General features: G+C 43.2%; 1 protein-coding gene across 3 annotated transcripts in view; it reads right to left on the bottom strand.

Annotated features, from left to right (window-relative positions):
• The window catches only part of LOC119379003 (triple functional domain protein), a 271,997-nt gene that overhangs the window by 21,628 nt on the left and 232,180 nt on the right, over window positions 1-18,189 (bottom strand). For 2 of the 3 annotated variants that reach the window (XM_037648129.2, XM_049411837.1), the window contains exons 39-44: window positions 15,348-15,512; window positions 14,188-14,244; window positions 8,833-8,954; window positions 3,400-3,466; window positions 3,206-3,318; window positions 2,960-3,119 (exon numbers count right to left, since the gene is read on the bottom strand). In XM_037648129.2, coding sequence (XP_037504057.1) covers window positions 2,960-3,119; window positions 3,206-3,318; window positions 3,400-3,466; window positions 8,833-8,954; window positions 14,188-14,244; window positions 15,348-15,512 — 684 coding nt within the window. The remainder of the gene's footprint in view (window positions 1-2,959; window positions 3,120-3,205; window positions 3,319-3,399; window positions 3,467-8,832; window positions 8,955-14,187; window positions 14,245-15,347; window positions 15,513-18,189) is intronic. The other variant, XM_049411836.1, reaches the window with a different exon arrangement.

The raw sequence follows: 18,189 nt of genomic DNA, 5'->3' as shown, positions 1-18,189 counted from the left end.
TACAGCTCAATCTCAATATAACAAACATGAATTTACTGAGTTGAGAGATATATAATGAAGCAAAACTACAATTCTTTTCACCAATATCGGTATGTAACAAATACAGTCGAACACGGATATATCGAACACGAAGGGGATCGCGAATTAGTTCGATATATGAAATATTCAATATAAAAAAAATACAGGTCCCGAGGCCTTACCAGTGGCGGACGATCACCCTACAATCGGCGCATTCAAGAATGACAACTAATTCCGCACACACGATGCAACAGAATGTTTTATTTGCGTCAAAAAAAATCACGTATCTTGGCCTGCTTCTTTGTCTTCGAAATGAAGTTGATCTTATCGAGGCTGCCTAGGTGCGACAGCTTGGTTCCCTCCATGTTGGGGCAACAACAGCGAATCAAGCAGAACGCTGCCGCCACTTTAGCGGCGGAGTATGCGCGTGTAGCCGCCGCCTCGTCCGAACAATCTTCGTCGCCACTTGAGCTGTTGGCCTGGGCATCCTGCGTCCCTGCGACCGCAGCTACAATGTCCTCATCAGCGAGGCTCGCAATAGCCTGAACATTGCAGTCCGCTTCCACGAAATTGTCCACAGACACTTCGGGTGGTACGGCAGCCGGGAAGAGGGACGACAACTCGCGAAACGCGTCGTCTATGCGCTCGTCGTCGCAGTCTTCCCCGGTTTCCACAAGTTCCGCCGTCACGAAGTCTGCCTTCCGGAAGCAGTTAGCCACAGTGTCCGTCTTCACGTCTCGCCAGGCACCCGTCATCATTTGAATGGCACCAAGCAGGTCAACCTTCAGCTCGGTGCCTATACGGAGGTTGACCAGCCGCCTATCAAGAAGTCGCCTCCTGTAGCCGACCTTGAAGGACTTGATGATGCCCTGGTCGAGCGGTCGCAGCTTCGCTGCAGTGTTGGCCGGCAAAAACTTCAGCTCGATGTTTTTGAGCTCGCAGGTGGTGTGGTGGGCCAAGCAGTTGTCCACAAGAAGGCAAGCGCGATGCCCCAACTTGCCCGGCTCGACGTCCCACACTTGCAGCCATTCTGTGAACAGCTGACGCGTCATCCACGCCTTCTTGTTCGATGCATAGCGAACGGGGAGCTGCTTAGAGTTCTTGAAACAGCGCGGCGCCCTTGCTTTCCCGATCACAAAGGGCTGGAGCTTCCGAGACCCATCCATGTTGGCTGCCAGCAGAACGCTCACGCGAACTTTACTCATTTTGCTGCTGTGACACGTGTTACTCCGGACGTCGAGAGTCTTGCTTGGCAGCATTTGCCGAAATAGACCGGTCTCGTCGGTGTTGAAGATTTCCGGAGGTGAAAACTTCGCGGAGATTTCCGGCCACTCCTTTGTCATCCACTGCTGGATGTCCTGGCTGCTTACGGCTTCGCTTTCGCCAGAAATGGTTTTGCTGACGATGTTGTAGCGTTGCTTAAATCGGTGAAGCCACCTGGTGTTGTCGGCGAAATTGTCTTCACCGAGTGCAGCGGCAAACCATTTGGCCTTAGCCATCAGCATTGGGCCATCCACAGGAATGTTCTTCGCATGCACTTCTAAGAACCAGGCATAGAGTGCCTGTTCTACTTTCCCGTGGGCAGGAGCGCGTATACGACAGGCTCCTGACGTTTGCTGCTCTGCCGCCTTTGCCTTGATATCTGCCTTGTTCTTCAACAAGGTGCTCAGCGTGCTCCGTGGTATCCCGATGTCGTCCACCACCGCCGAACTTTTTTTGCCCGCTTCAACACGCTGCACGGCTTTCAACTTCGTCGCAAAGTCAAGGTTCTTGCGTTTCTTGACGCTGGCTATTGCTACACGAGAAGTCGAAAATTCAAGCAGTCCGCAGCGCCTTCGCACAGCACGCACGCAAGAGAGGAATGCGGTTGTCTGCGAGAACTCATGGAAGTGGACTCCGCCAACAAAGCGCTCGCGATCAGCCACAATGGCGGCGATGGCTACCTGGGCTACCTGCGAGGGCAGCAGCGATGTACGAAAGGCGCAAGCTGTGGTTGGCTGAGCAAATACGAAAGGCGTGGGCTGTGGTTGGCTGATCAAAACTCACAAAACAGCAACAAAAAAAAAAAAGAAAAGAAAAAAAAAGAAAAGAAAAGAAAGAAAAGGCGAAAGGAGGAAGCTGCCAACTCCTTCGTTCCTGCTCTAAAAAAAAAAAAAAAGGCGAAAGGAGGAGGCTGCCGGCTACTTCGTTGCTGCTCTCCTAGCTGACAGTAACGCGGAGAAAGCATGAGAAAGAGAGAGAGAGAGAGAGAGAGAAAAATGCGCCCGACAGGAGTACAGTCTGAGCCTTCTCGCCGTCACGTTTTTCGAGCGTATCGGGTGTCGGCGGAGGCACGGTGCCGCAAAGGTCGCAGGGCGCAGCGAGTGCCGAAGCACGCCTTCCAGCTCGCACGGTGTTCGATATATCCGATGGCAGGTAAAAATACCGTACGATATAAACGTGCAAATTTCTATACTTTTACAGAGGATTTTCAAGGGGATAATTTAAGTTTTATATAGCCGAAAACTCGATATATGTGGGTTCGATATATCCATGTTCGACTGTATATAATACTAATGGATATCAGATACAATTAAACCATTTTATGCATTAGATTTCAATATATCAGCATTCTGTATGTCATACGCTATATAACACTATTATGCAATTGCCACTTAGAAAAATATGACATCAGTGGAAAAACGCCATTATATATCCCAATGAGCTACTATGTGATTTGCAACATGTTCACTTGGAAACAAGAGTGGAAAAAGACAAGGACGCAAAAGCGAGGACAATGGGATGCAAGTGAGAAGCCCTGGGTCCTGTTGTCCTTGCTCTGGTAATTTTTGTTCCACAATATTTCCAAGTGTTTGACATGCATGACTGTACCACAGTGGCATCAGAAATTTTAATTAGGACAAAAAAAGCTACAGCAAGAAAATAAGCAAGAAGCACTTACTTCAAAATAAGTATCGATGTATTCAGAAACTATATATTCAGACTTGGGTTTGTTCTGACAGTAGACAACATACATGTTGAGCCTCCTTTCATAGCGCCGAAACAGTAAACCCAGACGTTCTGGCTCTTCTAGGCATTTTTCTAACTCAGCTAAAAACAGGCTGAAAAGATAACAAGATGCAACAAGAATGATTATTTAGACATTATACAATGTGTGATTGCCAGATGCTGCTGAACAAATACTTACTCCCTGTGCCATTCATAGATAGCTTCTATGTTTCCAAATATAATTTTGTCCTTGCCATTTTTCAAGTCCTCTGGCATGGGCACTTCCCCTGACTGCATCACAGCTATGTATCCCTGTAGCATATCAGCGAGAATTTGAGTATGTTTTCTGGCACCACTTACACAGCAGAAGCATAAATAAGAAAGATGCCATACCTCTACAACGTAGCCAAGGTCTGTCACATACTGCTTCTCTGTGTCAACGAGTTCCTTCAACACAAAGCTGGATATGAAGCATTAAAGTAATATTTCAGGCTCTTTCAAACGAAATTGAACACTTATGGCAAAGTCCAGTACACCGGCTTTGTAGCATTTCGTGCTGGCAAAATTCAACAGTTCTTAAAAATACCAAAGGCCCATACAGCAAGGAACTGAAGAAATGCTATATATTTGAGACCTTTAATACTAAACACTCAACTTTTGATAAAATATTGAATAGGATTAGAATAGCTTGACCTTCAGAGTGTAGTGAGAATGTCACCATAGTTAAAAAGGCTTAGCAAAAAATTAAATTCAAGAACATTTAGGTCACTTCTTTCAAGGCCTGTAAAATGACATTCTGATATTCAAGGGTTCCCAGGGCAGCTATAAATCCTGGCAGAGTATATAGGCTTGGAGACATGAATAACAATGCACCACTAGTCAAAATATTTGTTAAAAAACATCTATTCAGAACACTGAGAAAAAACTTGTTACCAAGCACATTTGCATTAAACTTGGCCAGCGAAACATTAATTCTCACGTGCAAAACAAGTTGACATGGTAAGACCACTTCGTTTTCATACAATGCAATAAAGAATTTTTTTTTCCCAAAAGCGTCTTCTTAATGCAAACTTTTGCAAGGGAGAACTTTAAACTCACTCCAGCTCATTACAATTTCACCGCCAAAAATGATGGGGTCAAAAGCCTCTTCTACACAAGATTTCTAGGCACTCCTTGGTCTTCCAAAGAATACACGAACCATCAAAGAAGTCACATGAACCCCTTTACACAAGACAGGTCCAATAATTTTTTTTTTACTTCAAATATAAAAAAGTATAAATAAAAGACCTTTGGCATATCGTTTAATTTCACCTATCCAAGTGGATAAATGAAGGTGAACATATATGCACAACAAAATTCCTCATCCAGCAAAGTAATTAAAAAAGCTCAACTAATTTCCTTTTCAATTATTCAATTTAGGGAAACATTGCAATTACAAGACTGAAACCAGATAGTGAAACAGTTGATTTGGTTGGAACATCAGTAGAACGCAGATTTTGAAATATCCTTCTAAAATGAGCTACCAAATCGCATTTTAGGAGGTACTACCAGTTTTCGCAGAAGCTTTTCGCATGCATTGTGAGACTTAACTAGCTTTATTACCAACTGATTTCCTAGAGAATTTTGACAATTAGTGCTCATAAACTGGCATTGATCTCTAGATAAATGCTGAATGGATACAAAATCACAGATGGCAAGCTTCACTCCGCAATTGTAACATGTTCTCTTAAGTAAATATATAACTTAAAGATATCAACTTAAAATTGACTGTCACATTCAGTTTAATTTTGCACTTATTTCCCTGCTAAAACGAAACTGAAACTTGCCTATGCATTACATTCGCATGCAAAAGCGAACCCAGCTTCGCGGCATTGGCAACATGCTACTGCCAGGGTGGCCAGATGCAGTGTCATCATCATGACAAAATGGCGATGGAGCACATTTTGTCATGGGTGTGCGTAGATTTTGTGTACAACTGTGACCAGTGTGTGTCACATTTGCTTAATTATGAAAGTTGATGTCAAAGTAAAGTTATTCTGAGTGTTGAAGATAGCTACGTGGAGTCTTTATTGCACATCGGGAACTCGTGTCTGTGAGTGGAACAAACAAAAGGAAGAGATCTTCAGCTGCAGGATAACCAAGAAAAGTTTCCGTGGAACGGGAAAACGTACAGACCTCGAAGAGAAGCTTGCAGAGTTTCTTAAAGGGGCCCTGCAACACTTTTCCAAGTAACCATCGAATGGCTTCATTAAAGGAGTTTATTGCCTCACGAATTGGCCGCTGCAAAAATTTTTAGAATCGGTCAAGTACGAGCAGAGTTACAGAGATTTGTTGCACGCTGTAATTGCTTTCTCTCTTCTCTCGTCCCGACGAACGCGCTGGAAGCTAAGCAGGGAGGGATGGCACGGGGGAAAGAAGTTATGTCACACGTGCGTCATGACTGTGAGCACATTTCCTTTTTTTTTTCTTCAAACGCGCAGCTTACTTTCAGTGTGACCGTGAGTGCACGTGCGGGCATGTGGCGGCCTCGGTAACTATGCAGCTCACGATGCCCAATTCAGCCAATGGCCGTGAATTTGGGTATATGCGCAGTCATTTGGGTTTATGGCATCATTTGTAGAAAGAAGAGGGAACGATTTCTAGCTGACAAAATTGTAAATTCCAGGTCACGTGCTGCGCTATAACGTTCAGCTTGCGTGTTCTCAGAAACCTCGACTACCAATTGGCAGCATTTTTTGACCATGTTGAATAAGTGTTGCAGGGCCCCTTTAACCAACTCTGTAGACAATACTTCTCAAGGTAACAGCCCTTACATTGGCATGTGATCAAGGCCTATCCAGAAGTGAAAGCCAGAAAAAGTGGATCACAGAAGAGAAGGAACTCGCAAGAAAATAAATTTTCCACTCTATGAAGGCAAATTGTATGTCTTTCTCTCTCATCTTTTTCCTGATCATCAACATAGGTTCATGTTGTGCTTAAAAATTGCTTTTGCAGTTTGCTAAAAAAAACTGCTTTTGCAGTATGCTTTAAAAAATTTAACGTATTACATTCATGTGCTTTCTGTCCCACATTGAGAGCTAACAAAAATTTCAAGCATCTTAGAATCAAGTATTATGGCAGTTATATAAGTGAACATTGCAATTTGCTAGGTGAGTAATGCGTGCCTCCTCAGGTATTTATCTTCATGGGGCACAATTGTGCCACCTACCACAGCTTATAATTTCAAAATCCGTTTAACACAAAGAAAAAAAAAGGTAATGGCTGCACATTAGCTTCAGCATGCAATTTCACACCAGCTGCAAGCTCAAGAAGCAAGACAACACTGAAGAAGCATTCAGTATTGTTATAACATTAGAATGCATTTCAGTGCAAGCGTTTTCCATCTACAGCCCAAATGTTTATATTACTAACGAGTAGAAAAGTCTTTTACTTTTCTCACACTTTTACTTGCTTTTGGCTTGCATTTGCTTGCTACATATTACACAATAACTCAGTGATTTTAGACTTGCTGTATTTATTCAATCGTAATGCGAGTTTTTAAAATAATTTTTGATGCTTGAAGTGAACCCTCACATCCTATTAGAATAACAGCAAAATAAATCTTTTTAAAAAACCTATTCTAAATCCCACAGTGTTCAGTGTTATGTTGACAAGCTGTACGCTTACACTTCAATCCATTCCACAGACAAGTCAATCAAACTCAAACATGTTTGCTTGTCTGAACTGACACTATTTTCAGTTTTACAGCGCTGTGTTTCTCTGTGGCCATGGCTTTTCACACTTCCAACTAGATTAATTCATGGCATTATGGCAATGCAGTGCACTTGGTACGATGTCTGCTGCGGGAGATGGGGAGTCTGGAAACTACACCACATCTTGGCAGCTTAACATCAACAATGCGTCAGTGATTTGCGGATTGTGGGGCCAGCCCAGTAAAGTCCTGTTTTAATGGAAGAGCAGTCAAAAGTGTTCTATGGACCTCGCACTACAGTGAACTCTCACTTGTACGAACGTCGGTTTAACGAATATTTCAGAATAACGAACTTTTAGAAAATCCCCGGCCGTTTTAAAAAACTTTCAATTAAACGAATTTCGGAATAGTGAATATTTCAGTTGAACGAACTTGATCCGCGGATCCGGGCTCATATTTTAAAATCAATTCAACGAAGTTCTGCGCTCTGCAGCACTGGCATAGCCAATGTGCGCTGCCCCCAAACTGCCCATTCATCGGCGGCGGTGCAACAACCCTTTGCATGCAGCGCCGCGGAGAGAGCTGCATCTCCCGTGTGGGAGACGAAAACGAGCTACGTGCGCATCAGCTCCTTTTTTTTCCGGTCTCATCGGTATTGTTCAGCCATCTTCGTTTCGGGTAACAACAGCGCAGTTCGTATGCACATTTTTGTATGAGTTCGACGAAACGAAAGCGGTTGTCTCTATCAGACAAGCTCAAAATCCTTCAGCATCTGGACATATTAGAATATATTACAAAGTTGCGAGACTTCATGCCACAGCAACTAGCTGTGCCAGAAGCAGAGCACAGAAACGTAGGCTTTCTGGACAGCTTTGTTTATTATTTCACTTCAAGGGTGCCAATCCAAATGAAAATTACAGAATTCTTTTCAAAATAAATTGCATTTCGCACTTTTGACTCGATATCTGCTGTGCCCAATGCTGTTCCATATTATAGTGAATATTCAGCTTAGTGAACTTTCAGTTAAGCGAACTATTTCCTTGGGTTCCTTGAAGTTCCCTCAAGTGAGAGTTCACTGTAATAATCTAACAATGACCTATAAAGATTCCTCAGCAATTACCTTTCATGTATAGATTACTTTACTATCATTGCTCCTGCCATGCTTGTTTTTATTTCCTGATAGGATTTTGTCATTTGTGGTTATATGTCATATGTGGCACAAGAGTATGTATATCTGACAGGGGTGCCTGAAATCGACCGAAGAATAACGATGGGCTGGAATGTACACAAAAGGCACCCCCAAATCATGACACGCATCTTACTCTTGTCCTTAAAGCGAAAAGTGCAATCGATGCTTTCTGCTGGTACTAACAAATGGGGCCGAAATTTGGAGAATAACAAAGAAACTCAAAAGCTAAAGCACTACCCAGTGCGCAATGGAAAGGAAAATGATTTAAAAACAAATGATGGGTTTAGAATTAAGAGACAGGAAGCCAGCAGAGTGGATAAGAAAATAAACTGGTGTAGAGGATATTATAGCTGACAGTAAGGGTAAAAAAATGGAGCTGGGCAGGCTACATAATGCATAGGACAGAAAAACGGTTGTCATTGAGAGCGACAGAATGTGCAACAAGGGAGGAAAGGTGCAGCCAAGGTTGGCAGAGAGTTTGGTGGAGGGGTGAAATTAAGAAATTTGCAGGCATAAAATGGAATCAGCTTGCACAAGACAGGGTAAATTAGAGATCATTGAGAGAGGCCTTTGTCCTGCAGTGCCCATAAAAAGAGGCTGCTGCTGATGATGATATACTATTTCATGAAGTTAAAAATATGTGAAACGAATAATGTGATTTTTCATGCAGGTGGGGAAGGATTTAAAAAGTTTTAAGGCATACTAGCCAGGATTCGGCTATTGCTGTTATGTCCTACAAATACTTGTGATGGGTAACGATATGGGATTTTAAATACTCAGTGTGTAAAGTTTTCGCATTCGAATTAGATCAAAATGCAATATTTTTGCATTCCTGTACTATAAAAGCATGTAAACGATTGTCAACATAACTGATATATGTCGCCCTGCCTGTAACGACTTAATAAAATACTGCAAGTGACTCTTCACAAGTGTAAGCTGTACATGCCTGCGTTTTTGCAAGGATTTCTCCCTTTCTCTGCCATCAGGTACTGTTGTTTCAAGGCTTCCTTCGTGTGGATCTTCTTGTGAAGTTGTGGTCTCAGAGTCATCATCCTGAGTGATCAGTGCCTGCAACAAAAGTAATATGTGTGCTCAACATTCAGTGCTGAAGTAAAAAGCAACAAAAATGCAGCATGAGCTTCAATGTGTGACAGCCAGTAGTGGAAAGCTCCAGCTTTTATGCAGCCACAGTTGCTTCAAGTTATTTTTTCATGTTGACAGTCCCCTTTTGTCTTGATACCCTCGAAGTAAACCATGTGCAATCTATAAAAAGACCCTGCAGACTTCTACAGAAAGTATTCACAATCCTTCTCAATTTTTTTGCACATGTACTATATTTATGCAAGTAAACAATCTGAGCTTGACTGCACTGGCACAAAAAAGAGGAAAAGAACATCTTCATATATGATCTGTTCAAAACAGCGAAATTTTATGTCATATTTTACAATGAGAGAGGGAAACTCCTGTTATAATCGATAATTCAAGGGCAAAATGATCACACATATATAGGTGCTACACTGTTCTTGATTCAATGAACCTTGCACGGCCTGAAGCAGTGCCTCAAGATGCTCTCCCTCTGTTTGGTTTAGTGCAACCATCCCTCGGTTATCTGGAGTATCCAGTCTCAGCTTGGTGCAATTTCTGTCTGTCTCTACTTCTTCCTTTTGCAACTTTTGCACCACCTAGTACAGCAAATAATTTGCCATTCATTTTGTGTTAAGTATGCTGCAAGCTCTTCTAAGACACCCCTTCCCTTCCCCCCACATTTCTTTGCCATATCAATGTGACTGTTTCAGTTATCCCACTTCTACTAATCACATTGCAGTAGGTGGCTGCTGGTTTCCTTGTTCTATAAAAAACTTTTACACACAGCTTCCTCCATCTACAGTAATACCTTGTTAACTCGAAGTTTGTAAAAACCAGAAAAAATTTCGAGATGAGCAGATTTTCGAGATAAGCAAAGTTGCACAAATTCCATTGAGAAGTCCAGTTCTATCTAAAAACATTATCACTACTGACCAGTTTCTTAACAGGAGCGCCTAACTGGCTCTTTGTAAAGATTTTAAAGAAAAATAATGACATAACAGAGCTATCAACCAGCTGTTGTTTTTCAGCACTGCCTTTTTATTTAGTGCAGAAAGACCAACTAAGGCTCGTCTGCCTCTCAGTAACACCTGCACCTAGCAAAGCTTTCTCAAATTTACGCATGTGGATCTTTTTGCATCCGTGAGTAACTCTCAACCCCCTAGAAACAATTCGCGACTCAAAATGCAGTGGAGGGATGAATAAATATCTGTAATATTGATTAATACAGTAAAAGCTCGTTAATTTGACACCCATTAATTCGGAAATTTGGATAATTCGGACGGCTCTAGTGGTCCCAGCCAAAGTGCATGTTAATCTATGGGACCAAACCTTCGTTAATTCATCAAAATTCGGCTCTGCACCGCCTAATTCGGACAAATGCTGACGGCTGCCGCTACACAAAAGTGTGGCAAAGCAGCGGGGCATCACTGGAGTGAAACCGAAACCTGAGTGGCATTGCCATCGTGATCAACTAGTGGGGGCGATCGCAGCGTCACTGTCGGCGTCTTCTTTCTTCGCTTCACTGCGCCTCTGACGCCATTTTCCCTTGTGTTGGGTCGGCACCGTCTCTTCTTGCGGAGTTCTTTTTTTTTTTTTCCGTTGTGACCATGTTTGCATGTAAGGCCCGAGCATGATGCCGTAGCTGACGATGGCATCGACGAGGTGTCATCCGAGTCCACCGACGATGACTGCCCGACCTTCGATGCTGTCCTTCCCACAGATATGACCCTTCTGGACTACATCGCGATTGATGATTGTGTCGCCACGACTGGTCTCCTGACCAACCAAAAAATTATTAATGATGTCGCGACCTCATCGCACCTCACGGGAAGGCTTGGAGGCGCTTTTGATATAAGGGGACATTTGCCTGAGCACTTCCGACAGTTTGCGTGCTGTTGGCCATTTGGAAGAGTTAAGAAGAATTGTAATGTCAGCCGGAATCTGCGCGAAAACACAGACGGCCATTACAAAATACTTCAGCAAATAAAGGTATGCTTCTCCAACTTGATTTCCATGTTGTTTTTCCTGTTCATTCGTTAATTCGGCATTCGGTTAATTCGGACATTTTTTCCGGTCCCATGAAATCCGAATTAACGAGCTTTTACTGTATATGAAACACGTTGCGGGGCTAGTTGGTGATACATTCTTATTTAAAAATTGTAGCGCTATATTGTAGCGTATATCTAGTATTGAACGCAATACAAAACGGTTGGAAAGCCCGCCACTTTGTAGTGCTGGCAGCGCTACCTCGCGGCCATGTCGAGGTCGGCTCCAGCTGATCCCACGGCCGCAAAAAAAAAAAAAATGACATCACGTCGAGCTGACATTTCGTCTGCTAGGAGCAAATGTGCTGCCATGTCTGTCGCCAACATCATCGTCGTTGCCATCGTCACGGTCAACATCGACAAATGATGATGACAACTATCTGGAAGAAGCGGCAGGTTCGTGATCCTCGCCTGACCAGCTCTGTGTTAAATGCAATGTATTTATCAGCCCCGGCCGTACTGTCGGAGCACAGGAACATCAACTACGCACCTCATGTCGTGGACATTTGGCGAGTGAATCACTGCTTTCAACTGGAGTGGAGCACATGGCGGTATATATATTGTGGAAATAGCCCCGGCTTTGAGAAGGGGCCTCGTATTGCCAGGCAGACCCAACTACTTCGCCAACGCAGGATTCACCCTGTAGCAGCCCGCCACAAAATGCAGCGAGCAAATGCGGCTGTTGATCATGGGCATCTAATACCTTGGTACAACGGCGCGTACTAAGTCAACCCACTGGCTGCGTTGAGGTTCACGGCTCGAAAATGCATGAAACGCCGCGCACTTTGCGCGCCCCAACGAGCAGGTCGCTCGCATCGTTAGCACGTTTAGAAAACATATTCACGAAAAATGTGAAGGGAATGTGAACGGGAGAGACATTTCGATTGTTCAGTTTACATTTTAGTGTCATATTACGAGTACATTTTTCTTGGAGAACTAAACGGTGCGTTTGTGGCCGCACGCTGACCCACTACGTCACGGACGCCATGTTTACTTTGGAAAATGGGCATGCTGAAAAGGTGGTGCTGTCTAAGAAATGGAAAGAAATGGAAGGCATTCTTGCAAGGTGAACAATAACTCTATTTTACATACGACTTCCCACAACTGTTTGAGTCTCATAATAAATAAAGCAGCATTTATTTCAGAAAGAAAAACGAGAAAATTATCAGTAAACGTAAGTACTGTTTCTTGGCGCGGTAGCAGGCATGCACTTCGGTTCTGTAGCTTCCACAGTGCTGTCAAGGAAAGTTGTCGCCGAGTATAGTATTTTGTGAAACGGTTCGGTGGCGAAGTTTTTGTTCCACTCTCAGTCAAGATTTCGAGATAACCGAAAGTGGGCACGGAAATACTTGAAGATATAGGGTAATAAATACATTGCATCTATGGGAAATCGTTCAGTACCGCGAAAAATTTCAACTTAGCCAATTTTTCGAGATATGCGAGTTCGAGTTAACGAGGTATTACTGTAGTTTCAAAGTCAAGTAAAAACCTGAGATGTCAGTAGTTTTACAGACTGTAGCTAGGTTGAAAAAGGTAAGTGAGCTTGTAGAAAAAATTGCGTCAATGAAATTTCAGCCACCTACCAGGCTGTGGAGTTGCAATGCTTTTTGAAACTTTATCTCATGCCACAGAAAGGAGCTAAGCAAATAACAAAATATGAGAGACATCTGTTAGCAAGCTTTCGAGAGAAGAAATTTTACTGCACATGTATACAGTTGATCCCGGATATATTGAACTCGAAGGGGATCACGAAATAGTTTGATATATCGATAATTCAAAATATAAAATATGCGCATTTAAGGCTTATATTAATGCATTGTAGGTCTCAAAACAGTTTTCGGAATTCGTAACAAACGCTAACATGATGATTCGCTCACAACTATAGTATGCTAAATAACAAGGTGGCAACGTTTTCTTTTGCAAGTTACTGCACTTTATTTCGCACAAAAATAGTGCGTAAACTTGCACACTGTCAAGTTCATCAAGTCATCCTAAATATCATTGAAGCTTTCCAAATAAAAAAATTGAGCACATTCGGCCTCAAAACGCCAATGCAAGCTCTGGAGCGCTGTAAAAGCTTGTTTAGTGGCGGCATTGGCATCTTCATAACCGCACGGGTCCACCTCCGCGGCACCGGCAACGTCAGCCTTGATCTCGGCATCGATGCAGTCAGAAAGAGCGACGTCGTCATCTGCGCCGATGAAGTCGCTTGCTGTACTCCTGTCCGAGAGCGCGCCCGGAAATGCTAAGTCGCAAAATTCACTGAGGCACCGTACACCATTGTCAGCGGTCATGACGCACCCAAAGCCCCCACCTGGCACCAAAGCCCGCAAGGAAACAGTTCATGGCGGTGCTTTGCTTGACGTCGTTCCAAGCACCAGTCATCATTTCGTCGCTACGAGCGGGTCAACGTTTAGTACGTCTCCCAAATGAAGATTTGTCAGGAACGAAGCGAGAAGTACACGAGTCCTCAAGCCGCAGGAGACAACGCTGCGTCACTGCCCAAAAAAACAACGAAGGAAAAGTCCCCACTACCGTCGACATCTTGGCGATAGCGATAGCACTTGTGGCTTTGTAGCAAGCAGCCGCTGCTTTGGCACGAAAAACAAAAATGTGCGTTTTATAACCGAAAACCCCAAAAATACGTCACGACGTTGCGGATCTCGAAGGCCATGCTTTTCAGGCTCGCATGCCATCGAGCGCGAACAAACAGGGAAAGGAATGCGAACATTGCAACGAGGCTGCCGAGTACCTCCGCATTTATCTCATTTGGTGCCTTCGGCAATCGGCCCCTTTGAAAAACACTATGCCCGTGCGTTACAACCTACAGATTGCGCATCCAAGTGCACTCGCAAACGCTGCGCAACCAACCAGATAGACGTAATGCAACGACACTGCCTTTTCGTTACCTGCGCGCGAAGAGTAATCTGAACTTGTCAGAACGCGGCCGAAAATGACCAACATTTGTTAGGAAAAATGCACTCTCTGGAGTTAGGCGCAGCGCAGCGCTCGATATATGTGTGAACCAGCCCTGCACTTTTGCATAGGAAATTCAAGGGGATTTTCCAACTGTTCGATATCGCCAATAATTTGATATATCAGAGTTCGATATATCCGGGATCGACTGTATACGAAAAACCAAGGCATGCAAGCATCGAAACCTGTCATACCTGCTTCTCTTTTGATGCATCGTCAGCTTCTCCAGCTAATGCCTTTTCATCAGGTTCCTGAAAACATATACAGTTGATGTATATACACACCAATCTACAGGATAAAAAAAAAATAATAATAATAATGTGATTATAGTGTATTGAGCAGACACGCCTAACCTACATGGGAGCTTAATAGTATCCTCGCAAAAATATATGTAACTATATGCTGTGCATGCACTGGAAAACTTCACGCTAGAGTGTACAAGAACAGGGGAGTGCTCGGAACGGCCGCAGCACCAATCTGTCGTCGTTATAGAGTTGTGCGTGGCTCCGCCAAAGTGGTGCAGGGGTAGGATGCCCACTTCCCACTCAAAAGGCCCGCGTTCGAATCGCAGCTGTAGATGGTGGGTTTTTATTCTTACTGTCACGTTTTATAGCTGTATTGGTTTTCCTTTATTTCTTAAAACTAGCTTCTGTAGCTACGTATTGCTACAAAAAGTAACGTAAAATGTAAACTCTTGTTTCGAGTCTCGTATCTGCAAAAATCTCAGAGGTCATACTTTACGTTTTTATTGAATCTCGGGCGGTGCTGCTGCAAATAACTGCGCTCACTGTCAAATTTCTTCTCTTTTACTTCACATTTTGCGTTACTTTTCGAAGCAACACATAGCAACTGAAGCTAGTTTTAAGAAACAAAGGAAAACCAATACAGTTATAAAAGTTGACACTAAGAATAAAAACCCACCATCTACAGCTGCGATTCGAACCTGGGCCTTTTGAGTGGGAAGCGGGCATTCTACCCCTGTACCACTTCAGCAGAGCCACGCGGAACTCTTAAATGACAACACATTGCAGACTACCGATTGCAGCGTCACAAGCGTATTGACCCTGCCTGGGCTTCATTTTTTGAAGCTCGTTCTGAGAACTCACTCCCCTGTTCTGGTACACTCTAGTAACGCTAAGAAATACAAAGACGGCAGTATGGACAGTATGGATCGGGAACCAAAGGGAGGAAAATAAAATCAGACAAGGTGGCGGGATCAGAAAATCTACAAGCACATAATTGGTCCACTTTATGCAGTGCAAGAGTTATTTCAAATCACTGGAAGAAGCCTTCATCCTGTAGTGGATTAATTAGGGTAACAATAACACAATATGGCTTAAAGAAGCCCGCTTACTGCAGGATCAATAGTGAAGTCTGGAGTTTGCTGAGGCTTAAAAAGGTGATCCTGAATTTCCATTGGAGGTGGAAGCTCACAAACTTCTTCCTCCTCAGTTGCACCAGGATCAGCATCCAGAGATGATGATTTCGTGTTAACACAGACTTTTTGCTGTGTTGGCTGCTGCAAAACAACAAATTCGAACTAAATCAAAGTGGCTCTTCAGTTGACCATCGTGAAAACAACTGAAGGTTAGAAATATAATACAAGTCTCTCACATAGGAAAAACTAACAAGGCTGTAAGCCAGGAATTAAATTATTACAATGTCAAGTTATGCCCAGAGAAAGCAGCAAAAAAAAAAAAAACTTGGAGGACACATAAGCTTCACCTTCAAGAGTAGAACGCGATAGTGCAATTGGGCCCCGTGCACATTGCCTTCTCAAATGCTAGCCTGGCTTCGGTTCTCGGCGCATGCCTCAATCGTGCCGTAAGGAAACGAACGACTGTATGCATAACATCGGCCATTTCAAACTATCCTAGAATGCCTACTGCAAGTACAGTTGTCAAGTGCCCACTATGCCATAATTCTTCCTTTTGCAAACAGCGAAGGGCCCACTACGCGTCTGAAGGCAACATGGCTTTGTAATGGGTGGGCCTTTAAGACACCCACTCACTGCACAATTCACATGTCTTGATGTCTGGCGCGATTCTACGCTTCTGCCACGTAATATTAAATGCGTTAAGCGACTCCTTCCACTACATGACATTCATATGTTGTTGTTTTTTTCCAAAGCAGTTTCAAGCAATAGCGTAGCTCTGTGGTAGAACGCCTGCTTGCCACTCAGAGGGGCTGGGTTCGATTCTTACTCGAACTAAAGTTTTTTATTATTTATTTTATTTGCATCTTTCTTGATTTTTCAGTCATGGACAAGATGATTTTTTCGCTCACAACCAACAACGCCGACACCGTAATTTCTGCAAAACGAGCTCTTTTATGCGAAACCAGCTCTTTAACGCTATCATATTAAAACTTCTCTTAATGCATGTGAAAGGTGTTGAGTGAACATGTTAGCACAAAGTGTAGTCCAAATCTGTGGTTCATAAATTTTTACAGCCCGAGTCTCCCTACACAAACTTGCAGGTTGTCGCTATACGAGAAAGTGTCAGAGGGTGACTCTGAATAATTTATGCTTGGAGCAAGGAATTTCCGATTGTGAAAATTTGAGAAAGTCAATCAATTGGTGGCAGTGAAGTATATGAAAGCTTCTAGTTTCATTCTTTCATTACGCAATATAGTTTGGCTCCTTCACAAATCACTTCAATGGGAATTCTTTTGAAACCCACTGCTAGAGCAGGTGCCACAACAAATACAGAGCCACATGAAGATGCTTCTCTTAACACGATAAAAATTTAAATGCATGTCTACTGTGGAAAACTGTTTGCTCTCAGGAAAAAAAAAAGAAGAAAACGGGCAAAAAACACGTGAATATGCATAGTGCACTAAAGCTGACCGGCAAAAACAGCTTCGTGCACAAAAGGTGGGCAAACTCTCTCAAGTGAAAGCTTAACTTTATCATATATATAATAATCTTTGGGGTTTTAACATTCCAAAGCCACGATATGATCAGGGGCTTTTAGCTTATATGTATACTTCTTTACGTTATGTTAGCCGTAGTGCGAGTGCCAATTGCGATCACCTTGTTTCAGCCGGATTACCACAGCTAGAGCAACCTAGAATACTGAAGTCATAAACGTGAGAGGCCTAAAGCCCCCGACAGGCTGGATAGGTGGCGCCATCTAGCCAAGAGGAACCAGGCAAGCCCAAAATTGTCACTGCAGGAACCTTGTGCATTCTACTTCCAGTGTAAATGCCTTGCAGCGGCATAATTATGAGTGAGTTGCCTTTTTAATCACTTTCCCCTCAAAACCACTAGGCGAAAACAAACGTCCCCATGACTGTGGTTGCACGAAGCGTCCCAAAATGTCGACACCATCATCCGGTAACCCGGTATTCCTACACCTCTTTGCGTATACTGGAATACTGCACCCGCTAAAAACCTCTTGTGATTTTGCTGCAGTGGTAATTCAATATTATATAAATTAAAAATAGTTTCAATGAAGTTATCATCACCATTTAGTGATTTGCGCAAACGTAAAGGTATACATTTACGTACGTATGCAAACGTTTACGCATGGGGAGCTAAAACTCTTCTAAAACATGCGTTCCCATAACAGGGTAAACGCAATACAGTATCCCGGTAACACGGTAACGTTCAAACGTATACGTACAAGCTAAAAGTCCCTATTATGAGAGACGCCGTAGTGGAGGGCTCCGGAAATTTTGAACACCTGAAGTTCTTTAACGTGCACCTAAATCTAAGTACACGGGCCTCAAGCAGTTTAGTCTCCATCGAAAATGCAGCTGCTGCAGCCAGGATTCGATCCCACAACTTGTGGGCCAGCATTCAAGCCCCATAACCCCTAGACCACCGTGACGGGTAAGGTTAACTTGATATGTGGCAAAAAATGATGTATGCCATGTAGAGGACAACCTGTAGTACTGCACACTCTAAAGCTTAGAGAATAACTATCCTGGAGAAATAATGCAGAAATACTGCTGCAACGGTGAAGTTCAACATTTCTACTACGAAATGGAATTGGCAGGAACAACCATTAACGTGTACGAGTGTTTGTGCGCCTTTCTCTGACAATTCCGCAACACAGATACTTATTAGTTGTTATGGTTGAAAAAATCCTTCATCAGAAAGTTTTTCTATGGGTTGTCAGGGAAAGACTGCAATTGGATGACTGTTTCTGCTACCGATGCATGAAAGCCGCACTTTTAGTGGAATCAGCGCA

The sequence above is a fragment of the Rhipicephalus sanguineus genome, chromosome 1 (assembly GCF_013339695.2).
Source record: "Rhipicephalus sanguineus isolate Rsan-2018 chromosome 1, BIME_Rsan_1.4, whole genome shotgun sequence".
In the NCBI taxonomy this organism is placed as follows: Eukaryota; Metazoa; Arthropoda; class Arachnida; order Ixodida; family Ixodidae; genus Rhipicephalus; species Rhipicephalus sanguineus.
This window is presented reverse-complemented; position numbering and strand designations above follow the sequence as displayed.